Raw genomic sequence first — 21,218 nt, 5'->3', positions numbered from 1 at the left:
AGGAGGATCTGCCACTGAGATCTGGAGCGCCTGGATTTGGCTAGACTGGTTGACTAGGAAGCCCCAGGACTATGGGATTAAAAGCCTGCGTCACCTCACAGGCTTTTATCAGCTCTGAGGACTGAGCCCAGTTGTTCACACTTGTGCAGGAAGCTCATCACCAACGGAGTTATCTCCCTAGCCCCGTGATGTGATTTGCTTTGGAAGAAAACAGTGCCTGGATTCAACGGTGGGTTGAACAGGTAAATCATTGACCTCTTACTGTAAGCCGTCCATGCTGCAGGCCACCAATGGTGATCAACTGCACAGCACCAATGTCATCGTTGTCAACAATCTGAAACTGCTCCCAAGTGATGGCCCGAGACTGCCCCTCGAGGAGATTCAGACCTACAAGAAAAGACAGAAACATGTCCTCCAACATATCTGCTTAAGGTTAAGAAGATTTCACTCATAAATCTAACTCAAAGTTGTATCTTCAAACGCTCTTCCCAAACTTGAATACAGCTTGTGAGCTCTACTTTCAGTCTGACAGTTGATTCCTTAAGAACCACGACGATTCCAGAAACTAACAGCTGAAGGAAGAAGGCAGAAGTTAAGCTCACAGAGGTCCCTGCTTTAAATGACTCCACAGGGAACTTATTAGAGATTACATCTATGTGATTTTAAAAGACAAGAGTTAGAAGGGGTTTTACATATGACTTACGAGAACATATATACCCCGTGGGGTGGGGAATCCACAGTACTTCAATATCCTTATATAGAGCTACTGTATCTGGCAACGTTTAAGAATGTTAGCTGTAGAGCACTTGGTGCTATGCGAAATAGGACATACATTAGTATAAACTCTAATTAGAGATGGATTTATGCAACTAAAGGGATGAAATAAAACCTCCACTCAGACACAGTACACCAGAGGAAGTCGGGAGAGTCTCAATCACTGTTAACAGGGAAAACACGGACTCTGAATAAAGGCCTACATCACCACCAGACATTCTATCTCTCGGTAGAACTGGGAATTGACAGACAGCTCGCTTTTTGCTCATCTACCTCACACTCTTCTCGGATACAGTGGCTGTGTCTTCATAGAGACACCAGAACAACAGAGTGATCTATATATCACTAAAAAGTTGTGACCAGCTCAGCCATATCGCCTGCTTTAGCTTGGACTGTGAAATGTCTCCAAAAGGCCCACCTCTTACAGGCGTGGTCTCCAGGGTGGCGGTAATGAGTCAGGTGACAGTGCCTTTAGTAGACAGGACCTGGGGCAGATCTTAAGTCACTGTGAGCACGCCTTTGAAGGTGACTGGGGAATTCAGCCCCTTCCCCACCCTGTCTTTTTGCTTCCAGGCCATGAGCTGAACAGCTTCGCTTTCCCACAAGCTCCTGCCAAGATGTGCCAGCTCGTCCCAGCCCTAAAGCAACAGGGACAACTATTCGTGGACTGGATTTCTCGATCTGTGCTCACCTATCCTCTTTATAAGCTATTGTCTTAGATATTTGTCACAGAGAGAGAGAAGACTAGCGCCCTCCCTTCCTTTTCCGGATAAGATGTACCTCAAAGTTTGTTTCCTGGGGAAATTGGACTAAAGCAGCTATGACTGCAAGAAAAGAAAAAGTATAAAAGAAAGGAAGAAGTGTGAAGAGGAAGGAAAGGGAGGAAGAGAGAAAGGGGGCCTAAAAAGGGGGAGAGCTAGGGAGAGAGGGAGGATGGTGAAAAGAGAAGGACAAGCATATACAAATAAGCTCCCTGGTTCGGACGTAGGGGTTTTGGAGTGACATGTGCATACACAGCACAGCACATGCACGGCATTATGGGATACATCAAAGGAGCATCCAAGAAAGCCAAAAGCCAACGGACACATCAAAATGCTAACAGTAATAATGTCCATATTATATATAGTGGGGAAATGAAGCTATCCTTCTATTTAATATATCTTCTAACTTTTCAATAATAGCAGATACCACGTTCATAATAAGTACAAATTCATTTTCAAAAGGATTGTAATGTCTCCAGCAACCAGACCCAGACCTGGGCTTCCTTGATGCATGTGAGCATCATCGCCTCACTAAAACACAGTAACCTACACAGGTGTAGCATTGCTACTCAACTTTGGTTGACCAATGCCTTCATTTCTCTCATTATCCCCTGAACAGCCAGAATTATAAGCTTAAGCTTAGAACTGAAATCCCTCTTAACATGACCTACTGCACCGCGTGAAAGTATGCTGAGAACGTCATTGATGGTATTAGCGAGAAAGGAAAAGCCGTCTGCATTCCGCATTTGCATCTGATCTAAATATATAAACTGCATTCAGTCTACTTGGACTTGAGTGGCAGTGTAAAGGCCTTTTCTTTCTTTTTTTCTTTTTTTTAAGCTACTTAAGCTACTATTTACTTATTTTGGTTTCCATGCCACCCAACAAAAAAATAGGACCAGGGAACGAGTTCCTGGCTGCTCCTGGCTCCCACTCCTCTGCAAACTCGGAGCCAGAGGCCTCTTCTCTCTCGGCTCTGCTCTCAGTCAATATCACAAGCAGCCGCTCTCTTGCTGATTTCTGTTGGAATGGGGACACTTTTATGGTGTCTCTGGCAAAGAAGGAAGGTAGCCAGAGGACTCAAGGATGCTGGATTTCAATTTCTCACCAGCTACTGGGAAAAAGCAGAACAGGGATAACTGCCTGCTCTTCTTGGTCTGTCTGGGTTTCCACTGCCTCGTGGATGAAGTGGAATAAAAGCATTTTTCTTGACCCGTGCACTTCCTTGTGCTTCCCTCAGGACCACACCCGCACCTGTATTCCAGGACACCCGGGGGGCATTCGTGTCCGCTGTTCTGATGGAGATGTGGACCGTGATGGGGGCGCTCCTCTCAAAGAAGAAGTCATATACCTCCACCTCCAGCTGGAAACAAACAGGTGCACATGAGCTGCGCACAGACAATTCGGATTTAAAGTCCCGTCAGTTCTGAGCTACACACACACACACACACACACACACACGGCAAAAATGGATCCAGATTTGCTGTTGCTATTCTCTATTGTTTTAAATTTAATTCTATTTTTAAAATTAATTTTATAACCAATTGAAAAAATCATATCATATAAATACCTTTTTAAATAGATATAATTTGACCAAGTTGCACAACTACCTCTGAGGGAACTGCTTTTCCATTGCACCAAAGGTCCCCATGCCTGCTACTGTTCCCCTCCTTACCACTCAGCCTGCCCAGGCACCAATATCTCTTTTATGTCCCTATCCAATGGCCCTTTCTAGAAATTTCACTTAAATACAATCCATTGCAAGGCTATTATGAACGATTTCACTAACCATTTATTATAGAAAGTAACTTATTTTTGTTAGGTCATTCATTTCTTTTTTTTTTTTTTTTTTTTTTTTTTTTTTTTTTGGTTTTTCGAGACAGGGTTTCTCTGTGGTTTTGGAGCCTGTCCTGGAACTAGCTCTTATAGACCAGGCTGGTCTCGAACTCACAGAGATTCGCCTGCCTCTGCCTCCCAAGTGCTGGGATTAAAGGCATGCGCCACCACCGCCCGGCCAATGCCTAGATACTGTCTTTGGTTTTTGTTTTTAATTCTTTAGTTGATCACAATTGTATGTATTTGTGAGGTGTAGTATACACACAGATACACATGTCTACACTCTGTGTCCTAATCAGATCAGGGTAATTGGCTTATCTATATTCAGCTCTTGGACATATCATTTCCCGATATATGGAACATACAAATCCTCTCTACTAACTATTTTGAAACATACACTTTAGTGTTATTATTTATTATTTGTGTGTGTGTGTGTGTGTGTGTGTGTAAGAATACGGTATATGTGGAATATGTACACTTCAGGGGTACAAGCCTGGGTGTGCACAGAGACCAGAGGAGGGTGTTTTGTGCCCTACTCTGCCTATTCCCCTGGGACAGGGTGTCTTACTAAACCTGGAGCTAGGCTAACAGCCAGCAATCTCCTGTCTCCATTATTTCCATGGCCCTCAGGACTATAACTCCACTGTGCACTTCTGATCTCTCTGGACAACTGAGAGCTACGGTCACATGAAGACCACCTGGATTCCAACATAGCAGCCATGGGCTGGGACCAAGCCTGCTGCTCACAAAGATAAAATACCTTTCTTCAATCTGTCAGGCCGGTGTCTCTTCAGGCAGCCCTATGACTTGTCAAATCAAGTCTCCTCTGCAACACCGAGTGTAATAGCAGGCGCAGGAGTTAATGGAAGCAGGCTTTCAAATACGTATTTGAAATCCACCAGGTTAGATGCCTCCCCTCCCTTCCGTCTTACCTTGTAATGTCTCCTCTCAGGGTAACTGCTGTTCGGTGGCTGATAGGCAACCTGCATGTCATTTAGATCCTTCCAGGTGAACGAAGAGATGGCTCTGGTATGGTCCAGCAGGTGGGTCACATAGCCCTGGGGCGGGGCCTTAGTGATGTTGAACACTAACAAGGGTTTGGGGGTCTCATCTTCCTCACAGTCCAGAACTGAGGTCGTCAGGGGGGTCAGAATGAATTGGTCCACCTCCAGAACAAACAAGGCCATGAAAGCAGCCCTGGGGGCCTGGTTAGGAATGCCCACTCTAATGCTGACAGGCAGCCACGCACTCTCTGACTTTTGAAGGGGAGAAAAACAAAAAGGAGAGAATGCCATGAGTGAAGTTGCAATGTACACAGTTAAGGTCACGGGACACAATGAAGCTGCAGCCCAGAGGATGGTCCAGCTGTGACCCCCAGCTACATGTAGAATCACCTGATGCCCACCGGAATGTTCACTTAATTCTTCCAAGGGGGAAACTAGAAAACTAGCAATGAAAGCCTCCTGGTGACTCCAGTGTGCGCAAAAGATTTGGAATGGAGCGCCTGTTTTAGTATCAGAAAAATCTCTGTGTATGATTGTGTTTGTGTGTGTGCGTGTGCATGCGCATTTGTGCGCGTGTGTTTATGTTTGTATGCGTGTATGTGCATGTGTGCATGTGTGTGTGCGTGCATGTGCCCGTGTGCATGTGTGTGTGCACATGAGTGGCTGAGCACATGCATCACATTCATCCAGGAGCCCACGGAGGACAGAAGATGGCACCTGGCACTGGAGATACAGTTGTTGTGAGCCACAATGAGGGCGCAAAGACAGAGAGTGTTCTTCCCTGCCGAGCTCTCTGCCTAGCCCTGGCTTGCACCTTATTTCTATGTTAGAGCAGTTCCACAATTCCTACATCCCATGTTCTTCTCTCCTATAAATGGAAACTCAAGACTCCTATGTATGAGATGAAACCATTGAAGTAAAAAGCAGCAGGCAGTGTCTGGCACAGACACCAGTAACCTCCTCAGGCCGTGTGGTTTCAAAGACGGCAGGGAGAGGCGAGGGGAGAAGGGTCTCTGTCTTCATCACTGGGTACCTGTGCAGCCGTAGGGGATTGTCCAGTTGCCTAACAGGACAAGGGAACTGCAAGTGACCACCAAAACCAGAAAGGCGTCCTCCCCAAATGAGAGACCCATGTGAGAGATCTTCTACCCTCAGAAAAGGGCACCATGACACTGAGGTCTCAGTGAGGTGTATGGGAAGGACGAGCCTGAGCCTTGCTGTCATGGGACTGATGTGACTCACTGCTGAGAGAAGCAGGCTCAGTGATCAACATCAAAAGCGTTTCACACACCAGAACTCTGGATACTGGGCCTGCCGTAAGGAGAGAATGTTCAGACAAGTTTTTCTTCAGTCTGAAAACTGAAAGACTGACAGATGACATCCTGCATCAGTCTCAACTGGAGCTCATAATAAATAAATAAACAAACAAATAAATAAGAGATATCAGATTTCAAAAGTAAGAAAGGCACTATATTTAAAATGTATGTGAGTCTGTTGCCTCCAGACTCTGGAACACTCTTGCTCACTATAGAAAGCAAAAGTATCCAGAAAGATAGGGAAGACTTATCTGGGGGAAAGGATGCTGAGCTGACTCCCCAGCCAAGCCCCCCAAACCCATGAAGGCTGAGACGGGGATAATATCACACCCCTTGCTCAGGCATCAGGAGAGAATGTTCCTCGTAGAGCCTTACACTGTACAGGTGAGGCATACAGAGAGCTGCTTCGAGGCCCACCCCTTAGGAAGTTAGATGGCCGGAAGCAGAATAATGGTGGATAAGTCTCATTTAATACTTGGGAGTCCAGAATTATTTCCATTTATAAGTAGGAAAATAAAGAGACTTAAGAGTTAGACAACAAAGCAACTTGAAATATCTGGCAAGCTCAAAGAGCATGAAATCATTTTCTACTAGTTCCTGAGCAGGTAAGATCTGCCTTTGCGGTACTGTCTCTCAATCCCCCAGTCCAAGCACCAGCCAAAGGTCCAGAAACTGGCCAGCAACATCGGGAAGAGGAGGCTCTCAAAAGAGAAGCAGAGGAGTCAGCTCCCTTTTCCCATGGCTGAGTGATGAGAAGCAACATTCTGGGACACCACAGGGACTTTAGCTGCCCATGGCATGATGCTGGAAAATAACCGGAAAGATAAATCTTGGTTTTAAAGGGCTAGGACTCAACACTGAGACCAATTAAGTTTAGAGCTAAAATCTAAATAAATGCATTCTTCCTCCATTTTTCTCCCCCCTGGAACCAGTTTGTAGACCAAACTGGCCTCAGATTTGCAGAGATCTGCCTGTCTCTGCCTAGTACTAGGATTAAAGGCATGCACCACCACAGTTGGGCAATAAATATATTCTTTAAAATGTCAAAAAAAACCAAAAAGGATACATAAGTCCATAGTACTTGCTTACTTAAAAGACAGATTATATAAGAAATAAGAAAACCTGATAGCCTTACATTAAAAATGAAATTGCCAATGGCGCTAACAGAGCCCAGGAACTGCCAAAAGAAAAGAACAATTTTCACCACACATAAGAAGCAGTCAAAAGAGCCCTCTGCAAGTCTGGATTTAAAATAAGATCAATATAAGTTAAAGAATATTTGTTTGCTTTCTTGTTGTGCTGGGGTTCAAACCACACCTGTGCTTGCCAGAAAAGCACCCTAACACTAAGTGAATAGTTCCAGCCTTTAGAATACTTTTAAATTTAAACAAAGTGTGAAGTAAAAGGAAAGAAAGGACTTTCAAATATGCAAATTTAGGTCAAATGAAATATACTAAATTCTGTAAGATGTGTGTGAGGATGTGTGTGTGTATGTGTGTGTGTTAGTGTGTTATACTGACAATCAAATCCAAGACTTTGCACATGCTAGGAGACATTTCCTTTTTACTGGCAAAAATATATAAAAAACATGACAGTAAAAAATCCACATGTATCCATTATTACTATAATATATCTTATATTTTTTTAATTACAAAAAAACTATCATGGCAAGAAAACGCCCAGTCATGTAGACCTCACATAAAAGACACTGGAGTTCATAGAAAGATTGGAAGTAAAAGTGTAACCCAAATTTATGATGTGCAAAGGGACCAGAGTGGCCACATTCATTTCAAATAGATGGAATCAAGGCAAGAAGCATTTAAAAGGACAATGTGTACAGCTGAAATAGACAGACCACCCGAGACAAAAAAATGCCTATAAGCAGCATTATATTAGTATTGTTCTGGTCAAACTCATGGGGAAGAGAGCAGAAGTAAAAGGAATAATTACAGGAAAAGAAAGGCCCAAATTATCATCATTAGTAAAGATATAATTATGGTCTTTTGAATCCCAGAGAATAGAAAATTTCTTAAAATAATTGAATTTAGGAAAGAAGCCAGATAAAAGAAAATTATACCAAAAAGTTGCATTCCTATTTACCACCAATCGCCAATGAAAAGACACCATGAGAGGAAAAGATTCTGCTCCTGGTAGTTTCACAAGAACTTCTCGGACTGAATTTAATAAGTGTGCTTGACTCATACAGAGGGAAGTCTCTTTCCCATCGACATGTAGAATGATGTTTGTCCAGCGGAAAGAGAAATGTTCTGCATGAGAAGACTCGCATGGCAAGGTTCTCACATGCCAACTCCTCCTCAAAGAATTTTCAGTTTTAATCTAATGTTGATTTAAAGAAAACTACTTAAAGGCTTTAAATGTAACCTACTTAATTATTGATCTGGAATCAAAAATGAGGCAAGAATGACCAAGGGAAGTCTAAAGGCGAGCGGTGTCAAGGCTTTCAGTTAGAGCGGCATGGAACCAGCAAAGAAGCGGGAAACAGACAAAAAGTTAGCCTGTGCGTCATTTACACAACAGAAGGATTTTCTACAATCCATGGGAGCTAGTGCACACTTCTAACAAATAGCTTTGCAGATTTGGCTGCAGAAAAGCTGTGTGATAATACTCACCTTAGGTGTTAAAGAGAAATGTGGAAAGAACAACCGTAGAAGAAACTGGGCTGTGGGCGTCTCTCAGGGTAGAGCACTTGCCTAGCACTCATGAGCGCTTCCATGTAATCCCCAGTACTGATAATAAGTAATTCATTAAGGTAGACGAAAAAATTATGAGTGAGTGGGTATTTAGTCCATCAGCAAGAATACACAGCCACAAAAGCAGCCAAAGGACAAGCTTCACGGCTTCACAGAGAAGGTGATGCCACGAAACAACATGAGCTCTGGGGCCTGTGGTTCTCACTGTGTGTCTGTGTGTAAGAGAATGGCTATCAGTAAAATCAGGTTGATTTTCTTCTTGTTTTCCCATGTTTTCAATGCTTTTTTTCCCAGTGTGCACACTGCCCTCATATTTATTTATAAATAAACATGTTTTGAGATTTGTCCAAATTAAAAAAAAAAACCTAAGAAGTTCATTTAGAAGGACATAAGCTAAAGATGAAACTGACCTAAAAACACAAATAAAGCCCTATACATGGTAAGGGAACAATTATAAAAAAATCAATCAGAAAGAAGAGAAAAATAGATAACATCTTTAAAGGAGGTAAAAAGTCATTGGTAATGAAAGAGTTTTTTAACAAAGCAAACAATATGTGTTGGCACAGTGGAGTCCAGGTTTGATCTGTCAGCCATAAGACAACCATAAATAGCAAGGCCACAGCTAGGAACAGGAGGCTGGGCTATACTATTGTTCCCAACCTGGCTGACCACAAGTTCTTTCTGTTGGTGGCTGTTTAGAAATAATATGCATATGGTTACCATGTGCCAAGCTCTGTGGCAAACACTTCATAAGGATTGTCTCATTTAACCCCCTCACTTACTAAGAGTTAGGTTCCAACACCCTCATTTAAGATGAAGAAAATGAGACCTATATTCCACAGTCAGGTGGCTATTAACTATATGTCTGAACCCAAGCAATCTGGGCACCAGCATTCACAACTGCTAGCAACAGACAGGGAAACCTGTCCTTTGCAAAGCTCCCTGGCTGATTTGGCTGATGAATTAGGCAACACTCCATCTAAGTTTTATTTCCATGTCTCAACCATAAGATTCTGTAGTCCTGTTTCATCATTTTCTCATCATTTATGGAATCACTGATTTCTTGGGTAGTGATGCTCACCACTAGACTGGGTTTATTCAGAGAAACACTAGTGGGAAGGCGTACAGTAATGCTGGAGGTCTTACCCAAAGTCGCCCTGGATCGCCTCATATTGGCATAAACCTGGGCTGCATCCACAGGACACTATGTCCCCAGTTTCCCTACCAAACTGCAGACTACGTGAACATTAGAGTAGCGTACTAATTATTTCATAAGAAAGCATCCACTTTGGGTCATCATTTCAGCGTGAAGTTGAAAGGAGGAGGGCAAGGAAAATGAAGACAGAGAGAGCTGGAGGAGCCTTTGGGAACCCCTCCCCTCGGGGACCCAGACCTCTGTCCCAAGGTCTCAAAAGCACAGGTGATTCACTCCACTGCAGATACGAAATGGGACTAAGCTGCCTTGCCTCTCAGTGCCTTGGGGGCTTACAGAGCAGATGCCTTGATGTCAAGGAGAAATAAAGGAACACTGGAGAAAGACAATTTACAAAGGGTCAACCCATAAATAATGCTGAAGAGGGGATGGGGCGTAGGGTGTGTCCGAGTCCACTCTTACCATACATAAGGCTTCAGGTTCAATGCTCAGTGCATATGCGTGCTTACACTCATGCATATACATTTATATATATATATATATATATATATATATATATATATATATATATTGACTGTAGGTGGAAGACAGTTAGCACGTAAACAGCCCCAGTCCCTTCCTCATGCTGTAGAGCTACAGTAGAAACAAAGACGGAAACTACATGCTAATTTTACATGCCTAAGCTGCTGGTTGAAGCACTTCCAGGCACACCCCACAAGCCTGAGGTTGAACCCTCAATAGCGCAGTAACTCCTCTGAATAGACACCAGCATGGGTACCCCCTGGAACTGCTTTCCAACGAACCAGCGAAGGACACCAATGCGTAGCTCCAAACTCTACCTTGTACGTGGTTTTACTCCTTCTGTCCGTGAGATCCAGCTGGATGGCAATATAGTCGACGTTGGGTGAAGGGGGGCGTGTGTGTTGGTAGCGAAGCCCCATCATCAGAAACTCCTCACAACTCACTCTCAGACTCCCCACTTCCTGCAGGCCCAGGGCACAGCTTCCACCGGGACACTTCAGCTCTGGAATGCATAGCACCGCATTGAGACAATCACCTGAACACAGTGACCATACAAACCCAAAGCCATCCTCCTGCCTTGGCTGTAGCTTCATTCACTGCCCCAGGACTCTTAAACATACATGTTTCTTCATGACTAGACTGTCAATGTTCTGAGAGGTCCTAAAATTCTTGACAAGAAAAAAAAAGAAAGTTGACCAATTGTCTCATCTAACTTTGCGCACCAAAAGATAGATTGAAGGAAAAATAATTAAAGAGTTGTTTTGTGGTATTTGAATATCTCTGACAAATATGCCCGTGGCTCACTGAGAACTTCACAGTCCAGTCAGTATTTCCTTCTACATTATACAACCTCATGTGGACTGTCTGTCTGCCCACAGAAATCCCACCTCCCCGGCCCTGGTTGGTCTTAGCAAACTCTCCTTTAGGCCTTCTCGGGCTCCTTGAACCAGCCCGTTTTTGAACCCATAACTGTCTTTCTTAATGTCTGTCTCTCCCTGTTGTATTTCACTCTTGCTGAGGGACTGATGCTCAAGGACTCTTCTTGCCTTAATACAGGAAACAGATACTCTACTTCTTACCCAGCGCTTGTGGTAACACCATGACATGACTGGCGTTCAACTTTAGCTGTGAGCTTCTGTCCAAAATCCCAGGCAATAATATGCCTGCCTCTAGGTCTTCCCACAGTTGCTAGAATATTACTACGCAGATAGAAAGTGTTCAAAATGTTCAAAGTGTACTGGCTAACACATGGAACACTGAAAAATACAGTAACTAAATGAATTCAGTTCAATCGTCATCCTGGATTTCAATCGTGTCTGCTGCCTACAGTCTTCACTAGAACACAATCCAGCAATACTCACTCAGTAAAGAACAATCCACTCTCAACACTGCTGTCGTTGTTATAATCGTAGCTGGAAAGTCATGGGCACTATAATGTACCAGACCTGTGCTAAGCAAACTATGCCCTTACTCCATCTTTATACAGCTCTACAGAGAGCTGTTCTCTTTTCCAATCTGACGGAGGGCTAAACTCATTGATAACTAAAAACAAACAGCAAACCCAGGTATTTCTGGTTCTGTCTCCAAATTCACAGCCTTATGATGGAGGAAGGTCATTGGTTAATTATAATAAAGAAACTGCTTGGCTCTCATAGGTTAAAACATAGGTGGGTGGAGTAAACAGAACAGAATGCTGGGAGGAAGAGGAAGTGAGCTCAGACTTGACAGCTCTGCTCTCTGGAACAGAGATGCCATGCTTCCCTCTCCGGGCACATGCGATGAAGCTCTGACCCAGGATGGACGTAGGCTAGAATCTCCCTGGTAAGCCACCTCGTGGGCTACACAGATTATTAGAAATGGGCTAGTCCAGGTGCGAGAGTTAGCTGAGAAGAGGCTAGATATAATGGGCCAAGCAGTGTTTAAAAGAATACAATTTGTGTGTTGTTATTTTGGGCTAAGCTAGCCGGGGTGCTGGGGATGCAGCCCCGCCGCTCATATTACTACAGCCTTAACTAACCTACATTTTTCTTTTGTTGTTTGAATGTGTTTTAAGTTATATTTTAATTTTATTTTTATTTGGGGAAATCAGTTTTCGCCCTCCACCATGTAGGCCTGATGATCAAATTCAGGGCAGCAGGCTTGGAGGCCAGGGCTCCTATCTACAAAACCATCCCACTGGTGTGTGTGTGTGTGTCCAAAAGAATTGGTGTCATAGTTTGAGTTTTGCAATCAGAGGATGATTTGGAGGTGTAGGCTCTCTCCTAACATTGCGTGGGTTACAGGCATTGAACAGATCATTGAACAGACCTTGACCTACTGAGCCCTCTCACTAGCCCTAACTTACATGTTCAACAAGCTAAAAACCTATATTTGTTAAGCACCACTCTTCATCATAGTGCAGGATGAGCATTTACAGCCATTTTGGTCAGTTTTGGTATCCTTAACTATGAAGAGGTACATACGGGTCTCTGAAAAAAAGCTGTGCGGCTGATCTCCACGAGGTCCCTCTGGCTTACGATTCAGCAGAACCAGCTTGCCGTGGGCTGGCAGATGAGTCCCCACTGGGTCCAGTCTGATGGTGCAGTCCAAGTTGGCTGTCCTATCATGGTCAAACTGGAGCACGTTCTTATCAATGGCTTGGGACAATCCGTAGAATTCAGTCACCTCCAGCATATTGCTGCTCAGGCGGATGATGTTACAGTCTGGCTCCACAAGATGGACTCGCAAGAGAAAGGTTTCCATGAAGGTGTCTGTTTCAGTAAATCTGGAGAGAGAACAGGGTAAAGGGCTCATTTGTCAGTGCTCAGATTCTTCTGAGACTTATATATTCATCTTAAAGATAGCTCTCCACGATCAGGGTCTGGTGATGTATGTCCCCAATCCCAGCTGAGGCAATTCTGCCCTGAGTAATCTACTCACAGTCTAAAAAGACTAGGGGTCCTGAGAGTATACGTATCTTACCATACCCCTTCCACTCAGACTCAAACAAGGAGGCCTTTCAGGCAATCTGGCCTTTTTAATAAAACTCACTGGTCAGTTTTACTAGCAGTTGGAGGACAGCCTGGGATGAAGATTGCATTTGAGGCTAGCCCACACAATTTAGGGAGAAGCTATTTCAAATATAATCAAGGCCAAACCAAATTAAGAACAAAAATTGTCCATCACAAAATATGAACTTTGGGTGGGGTTTGGTTCCATTTCTTCCTCGACTTTTGGCCTCTGCTTCCAAGGCTCCATCTCTACCTTTGAGTCCATGTTTTTCCTTGCCGCTTTACTCCTTAACTATCTGATTTCCAAATCCTGCTCTCAAGATCACCATCAATCCCAGCATCTATGACCGCTGAGACCGGAGTCCCTCTTCTAGCACATGCATAATAGAAGAGTTTAAGGGCTATATAGTTTATGGATGGAGCTTCAGTTTAGGAGTGAAGAAGCGTTGCATGTCAAGAACTTTTGTTCTTCAGAAATGCCACTGAACGGATGGGTCTTTAAGTCTAATTTGGGTGTTCAGCCCATCACTTGCCATGTAAACTAAATGAGTCATTGTCTTGGTCCCAGCGATTCTGTTCTGGGATATTTGCAGACTGGAGAGGGACTGTCAGGCTGCAGAAGAGAGAGAGGTCAGGAGTGATGTGTGCCCTGACAGGTGCAGCTCTGAACTGACACATCTGTAATTTGGCCCAGGTGTTTTAGTAAGGCCTCTGTCCCAACTGCATAGGAACCTGCAGTGGGTATTATCCATCCCCTTTCACCAATGAGGAAACAAAGGCAGAGAGAAGTCAAAAAGCTTGACAAAGAGGCTGAAGAGGAGATTCCGGCAGAATCAACTGCTCCGAAGGAGAGAGAGCATGAGCAAGGAACTCAGGACCGCGAGGGGTGCACCCACACACTGAGACAATGGGGATGTTCTATCGGGAACTCACCAAGGCCAGCTGGACTGGGTCTGAAAAAGCATGGGATAAAACCGGACTCGCTGAACATAGCAGACAATGAGGACTGCTGAGAAGTCAAGAACAATGGCAATGGGTTTTGATCCTACTGCACGTACTGGCTTTGGGGGAGCCTAGGCTGTTTGGATGTTCACCTTACTAGACCTGGAAGGAGGTGGAAGGTCCTTGGACTCCCCACAGGGCAGGGAACCTAGTCTGCTCTTCGCATTCCCTGCTCTTCGGGCTGATGAGAGAGGGGGAGTTGATTGGGGGAGAGGGAGGGATGTGGGAGGCGGTGGCCGGGAAGAGACAGAAATCTTTAATAAATAAATTAATTAATTAAAAAAGCAAACAAACAAACAAACAAAGAACCAACTGGTCCCTTGCCTCCAGCCCTTCTGAGAGCTCTATTTCAAAAATCCTCAAGACCAAGGCATGGCAGCTCCTCTAACCCTCCAAATCTTTCCTGGCAAGCTGTTTGAAGTTGGTTTGGTTTGACTCTGAAGTTTGGAAAGATCAAACACCCCTTTGTATTGCTGTTGTAGCTTCCTAGGGAAGCCTTAGTGCCGATTCACATCTTGGGCACAGCATTTTGTTGGTGACTTTTCTTTGGTGATTGGAACTCTAGTGGCTCCCTGATTGTGCCTCCTCCAGCTTTTGGCAGCCACTAATCTACTTTCTGGTTCTATAGACCACCCATTAAGATATTTCATATAAATGGAACCATTCTTTTGTGGATGGCCGCTTTCACTTGGATAATGTTTTTAGGGTTAATTCACATTGTACAAATCAGGACTTAACTAGTTTTGTGGTTAACATTCTATTGTGCAGTTATACCATTTATCAGTTCAATTCCTTCAACCTTTTAGCTATTATGAATAAGGCTTTACTATTAACATTTCATGCTTTTGTAAGCATGGGTTTTCTCTTGTGTACATAGGTTGGAGGTGTTTTACAGGATTATATAGCCATGCCATCATTAGTCAAATGGGTCCAAAATAAACTACCTCTCACTCCCTTTAAGGAATGTTTAATTTCATCATTGATTGTAAACACACTTGTGTTATTTAATGTTTAGAAATGGAAGATACTGCATTTCCTATAACTAAGCAACCGGCAATCAAACAGAAGGGCTTCATTCAATCTTATAATAAATGTCTATCCGATTCTCATAAGGAACTTGTGTTTGTAGTTTTCACAGCAACAAAGGGTTGAACTATCAAAGTTAAGCAATGGGCTGGAGTAATAGGAAGTTCTGCTTAAGACTGGAGGGAAACAAGCAATCTGTAGAAAGTCACAAGGAAGAAGAGACAAATGCATTGAAGACTGGCTACAATTGTTCCCCACTCACTCAGCTCTCCAGTTTCTGTCGATAGCTTTCTTACTGGATTCTAACAATTCCCTTGCGATAAATATAGTTGTAGAAAATGCCCAGGAAGTACAGAACATGACTTACAGGCAAAAATAAAATAAGATAAATAAGAAGATGGCTTTCTGTGCCACTTACCTGTAGAGTCTAAGCTTCACAGAATCTTCATCAAGAATTGGGCATCCATTGTGAGCATACTGCACTTCGTTGGGAAGGAAATGGCAATCAAAGACCTAGTTCGCATGAAGAAAAAAATGTCTGAGAAAACCAATGTGGAGCTTTATTTCTCTAGCCCTGTAGTACGGCCTGAAGAACTGTGTTCTGGCTGGTTGTGTGGACACACACTAGCGATCAGCTTGGGAAGCTGACAAGGGAAGGGGCATCATGAACTCAAACTCAGCTTGGGCTACACAGTAAGTCCAAGACCAGTGTCAGTGAGAAACCAAACAACAAACAAAACAGACCTCCTTAAAAAGAATAGAATATTCTGGAGCCATTCTGAGTAGCCATGGCCTGAGAATGCAGATTTGGGTTATCCTAAATCCCATGTTCTAATGGAGAAGCATTTTCCTAGTTTTACAGAAGGAAAAGATCATGAAACAGAGAGGTGGTTATAGCAAGATGGGGGAAGATTTTCTTTTGTTCTGTTTGCCTCAGATGTTATCTGATGACAGTTTAGCTTTGGGGTTGGTAGAAGCCAGTGGTCTGCTCAGTTAATAGATTTTAAAAGGTTGTTATCTGTTAGTCTCAGGATGTTAGTTCTCACATGAAGCTGGGCAAGGAATCGCTATTTAGTCTCTGGACCAGCAACATCCCAACCTCTCAACATCACTGAAGTTTTAATCAGTCAACCAGTCTTATCAACTGGTCTTTGCAGACACAGCTTCTTTCCAAAAGTCCTGTTCACACCAGCGTGGGATACTAGGCTAGTAAGACTCTGTCTCAAAAGAAAAAAACAAAAGAAGGAGAAGGAGTGGAGATGAAGTGAGATGGAAGGGGTTGGGGGGGGGGAGGAGAAGAGGGCAGGTGAGGGAGTGACTATGTTCTATTAGTGGTATTGGTGCAAGCATCTTTTTACCAGAAACCCCTTCTTCCATACCCCTATAGCCATGCACCATTTTATTCATAATTGTGTCTTGTTTTGTTGATGTCTAACTTATGATAATCCAAACAGGTGAAACAAACAAACTAATGGATGTCACTTGTCTAAATAACTCTGTGTCTATAAACTATACTGTTTTGTAAATATCTGCTATTCATCAAAAAGAATGTTTATCCCCTTCAGGAACTTAGGGCAATTGAACTGGAGAGATCTTTCTGTGTATCTGATAACACATTTGCCCACCCACAGACACACTACTCTGTGTGGCTTTTGTTCTTTCTTTTTCAGCTAAAATCTTTATGTTCAAAGGTGGAGACACTGGCTGTGTTCACTGCTGTGTTAATGAGAGCCAAACAGGACCTACAGTTGCTTCTCACACTCCTGCAAATGACAGCTTTGATAGTTATGGCAGAAAAAAAAACCAAATGGCTGATGAGAACCAAAAATAATTTACTCTCCTTCAATAAAGTTGTAATTAAACCACATCACCTCATTCATAATCATTAAGAAATAACTATTTTATATTAGGACCTGGCTTTTTGCTTTAAGACCCTAGTCCCAGTCTTGCTTTGCCCAGCCCTGCCCTGCTCTGCCCAAGGTGGCAAAGACCTGAGAAACATCCTGTGCTCATCCACAGATAACTGTATGACAATCGTAGCACCTTTTACAGCCTCAAACATTTCCAGACAACATAACCCACCCTGGGAAGACATTCTCACTGGTCGGAATGAGTTCCTAGTCCTCTTTTGAATTGACAACCAGGAAGAAGATAAAGAGAAGCCCTTCCCATATCACTGACGAATAGGCATGGTAATAAAGAGACAATCTGCTTTGTTAAAAGAAACATCTGTTCCGTGTTTCCTAATATGTTCTCCTTTTATAAAAGGCGACAACCATGATTGACCATAAATTTACCAACTAAAACAAAGGAGAGCTAAATCCTTTTCTAATTACTGTCTCGCTTTGTTTTTTTCCACTTCAACTGCTTTTCAATTACAATTTATAATTAAATTGTCACACATTCCTGACTCATTACTCACTTTAATGACAGATAAGTGGTTCAAACTAGAGATGTTTTCTTAATGCTGTATTTCAGATTCAAAACCAGCAAGCTCAGCACTAAACCAAGGTGATTTTTTTTTCCCACCCAGAAAACGTTTTCTTCTGGTCTAGGTGTGGAGTGCTGGGGGTGGAGAAGTCTTGCCCTGGAATCTGAGAGCCATTGATCTGTCTAAGTGTCTATCCAGGAGGTAATGGAGACAGACGGCACTAGTAGGAACCCACGCAAGTGGCTCTCCAAACACGCAACGGGAATGAACCTGTTGGTTCGAAGACAAACTTCAGTAATGAGATGAAAACACTGATTGAACAGATGTTGAACAAAACATTTCTGTGCAAATCCCACAAAACTCTTCGTTACGCAGCAGGGTGCTGTTAATACAATGGTCTTGCTAGGAATGCGTTCACATAAGCCTAGCTCGCAGATTCCTCATAAGCTCTATTAAGGAGTAATGTTTGTTTAGCTGTCTGTGTGTGTGTGTGTGTGTGTGTGTGTGTGTGTGTGTGTGTGTGTACATATGCATTTATGCACCCAGCCACGCTTAATTCAAAAACTCATACTAAGTAAATCCCTGGGCAGGGTGGAACCACTCTGGATTTAAAACAAGCATAAGTTTTCCTCAAATGAGACTTGACCTGGGAACCTTATCTTTCCTGAAATTATCAGAATTTAAAATTAGATCTTAAAAAGTGGAGAGAAACAGTGTTTCTATAGACGTATCTATGACACATGGGAAAGCGGTAATGATAAAGGTTGGCGCTCTACTAGGCTACTGTGAAATAAAGTTTAGAAGGTAGAGGTCACATCACATGTCCACTTGGGAGGCTGCAAATCCATTTGCTGGGTCGTATTTACTCCTAGAGAAACACGCATGCACATCCAGCACCAGATGGGGCCTTTTTCAAATAATCAGCAGACACTAGATGACAAGGGCACGTGGAGGTGTTCCTGAACAGTCAAGGATCTCCTGATCTAGTTGAGCATTTTGTTGTCTCTGATGCACCTATCTTCATGATAACTTGGTTTTTGTCTTAAAATCAGAGCAAGTTTGACACACAGACGACTTGAAGGTCTTACTCTGTGAGACTCATATTCACATGATGGAAAGGTCATCACGATTTCCCTTTGTTATTGTGGGGTCTGAGTATGACCTAAAAATGTCTCAAAATTAACAGGATCCAACTAAGAAATCAGTCTAGAAATCTTGCTATCTTTAGGGACACTTCACTTGCAATGAGTGAGAGAATTGGGGGTCCAGAATTGAGGGTCACAGCACACCCTCCAAGCGACCACTCACTACAGTCTGACTCTCGGTATCTCTTTCTCTTTTAACCTCTCTCTTTTCAATCTCTCTAGCTCAATCTTCCTCTTTCCTCCTTCTTTCTCCCCTGTGCCCTAAAATAAGAGACCAAGAAACCTATAATTTCCTTACGCTCTCTTTTTCCCCTGCTGAATTACTAGCTATTCTCTAGGGCCAAGCACCTGGTAAGACCTGGAAATTCTCTGCGATGAGAGGGGACACTGGGAAGGTTGACTGGTAACTGTGCATTGTTAAGAGAAGGTGTGCACACATCTGAATGAGTTGGACCCTTATTTCCTGCAATATGCTAGTATAATTCAGACTAGAACACACCAGTGACAGGCTCATTATATGAATCCAGTCGAGAATATTCAAAACCAGGGCTGGCGTGATAACTCAGAGGGTAAAGGCATTGGCCACCAAGCCCGATGGCCTGCTTATTCTCCATTTCAAGGAGAGAACTGACTCCTGAAAGTTGTTCTTTAACCTGCACAAGTGCGTTGTGGCATGCCCTTGTCTACACATACAAATAAATATAATCTTCAAAGCAGTCAAAAATACGTTCCACCTCTTTGAGAAAAGAGAAGAGATTCCCATGCCTGTGCCTTTTAATTCCTTGGTTTCAAAGATGACACAATACTCATAATGATGGCTTAAGAGACCCTTAAGAGATGCCTCCGACTTCCCACACTTTGTTCACATACACACACACACACACACACACACATTCTGAACAGAAGTGGAATGTGACCTACCTGTGGCGTGAGTTTCCCAACCCTCTGGGTTATCGGTTCATTCATCACCACCTCCACTCTACAGGCATCCTTCTCTTTGGGGACGGCAAACTTCAGATGATCTCCAGACAGGAAGGCAGAGCCGCCCTTCATCACCCGCAGTCCCCGGTTGATGCTGATGAAGGTGGAGTTGGCCAGGTCCAGATGCAGCAGAAGCAGCCGGAGCAGTAAGAACAGCAGGACTCTGGGTCCAGTACAAGCTGAAGAGTTCATGATGCCGGGGCCAGTTCTGTCTGCAGGTACAATCTGCTCAGCAGAGCAGGACTCTTGTACTTCCTTCCAGAGTGTCAGCTAGCAGTCCAGGGGGCGAGACCAGGGGTCCCGATAGCATGCCCCAAGATCTTACCATGCCCCTTCCATTCAGACTCAGACAAGGAGGCCTTTCAGGCAATCTGGGCTTTTTAATAAAACTCGCTGATCACTCCTGACAACGCTGGCAAGATTAAGGTGCCTCCCAAGGGCTTTTCTAATCCTGCAAACAGGAGAAGAGGTTGGAGGAAAAGGAGAGAGACCGAAGGTTTGTGCAGCTAGTTAAGGCGCTGTTCCCAACAAAGGGATCTTTCAGCTGGGCTATAATTTCTGCTAAATTAAAAGCAAATAAACTAACTTGACCTCCAGGCCCACCCGAAAGACAAGGCAGCCATTTCATTACTCTCCTCGTAGCTGTTGCTTCCGGATGCAGTGGACCTCGTGGGATGTCAATTGTGTGGTCTAGCAGGATTCTTCTGCCTCATTGCTAGAGCACAGCAGTGCAAGCGGTGCGTTCTTGGCTTTCATTTCCCTATTCGTTAGATGAGGACCACTCGACTTTGTGCCGGAAAGCTGAGAGTACTCTTTGTACATTGTTTGAGAACATGGGTAATTCAAAATCAATAGAACCCAGCTAAGAAGTATGCCTAACAATCGGTCCAATGAACTTAGGTGGGCAACGAGGCCACCTAAGAGACTCCTCAGGGGAAACCGGTGGAAATGATTATTTTCTAAGCAAGCATTCAAGCTATTGCTTACACACAAATGGGACCTTGGGGAAACAGTGGCATAGCTCAAAGTACACAGCTAACTTCACTGTATGGACATGCGTTTACATCATCTTCTCTAAGGCTAATTCTGTTATCGCAAACTCGGTCTGCCCAGATGGAGCTGTTTTCCTTTCCACAACCTCTTGATTATTTTTTTCTGTTTTTTTAAGAACTGAAAAGACTTGAAAATAAATGTATTTCCACATATCCTGAATTCCAGAGCCCATTTAAATGACTAGTGGCAGGTGGCTGTCCTATGGAGAAGTCTCACACCAAGCAGGTTTATAGCTTGCGGTAGAGCACTTGCCTTAGAAACTTACATCTTGCCGGGCGGTGGTGGCGCACGTCTTTAATCCCAGCACTCGGGAGACAGAGGCAGGCGGACCTCTGTGAGTTCGAGGCCAGCCTGGTCTACAAGAGCTAGTTCCAGGACAGGCACCAAAGCTACAGAGAAACCCTGTCTCGAAAAAAAAAAAAAAGAAAGAAATTTACATCTTCATAATTGCAATCTTTTCCTGCAGAGGAACTGTAGAATAAATAAGTGAAAAGTGAAATACGTACCAGCGGG

At 43.6% G+C, this 21,218-nt stretch overlaps 1 protein-coding gene across 2 annotated transcripts in view; it reads right to left on the bottom strand.

Annotated features, from left to right (window-relative positions):
• Positions 1-19,844, bottom strand: part of Frem1 (FRAS1 related extracellular matrix 1) — a 122,528-nt gene extending 102,684 nt beyond the window's left edge. Inside the window, exons 1-8 of one of the 2 annotated variants that reach the window (XM_041652499.1) lie at positions 19,593-19,844; positions 15,514-15,608; positions 12,540-12,841; positions 10,994-11,005; positions 10,395-10,579; positions 4,304-4,627; positions 2,790-2,898; positions 256-387 (exon numbers count right to left, since the gene is read on the bottom strand). In XM_041652499.1, the coding sequence (XP_041508433.1) occupies positions 256-387; positions 2,790-2,898; positions 4,304-4,627; positions 10,395-10,579; positions 10,994-11,005; positions 12,540-12,841; positions 15,514-15,608; positions 19,593-19,844 (1,411 nt within the window). The remainder of the gene's footprint in view (positions 1-255; positions 388-2,789; positions 2,899-4,303; positions 4,628-10,394; positions 10,580-10,993; positions 11,006-12,539; positions 12,842-15,513; positions 15,609-19,592) is intronic. The other variant, XM_041652498.1, reaches the window with a different exon arrangement.
• Between the last annotated feature and the right edge of the window lie 1,374 nt (positions 19,845-21,218).

The sequence above is a fragment of the Microtus oregoni genome, unplaced genomic scaffold (assembly GCF_018167655.1).
Source record: "Microtus oregoni isolate MIOR12 unplaced genomic scaffold, Mior012 000005F_ref0000423, whole genome shotgun sequence".
Classification (NCBI taxonomy): domain Eukaryota; kingdom Metazoa; phylum Chordata; class Mammalia; order Rodentia; family Cricetidae; genus Microtus; species Microtus oregoni.
This window is presented reverse-complemented; position numbering and strand designations above follow the sequence as displayed.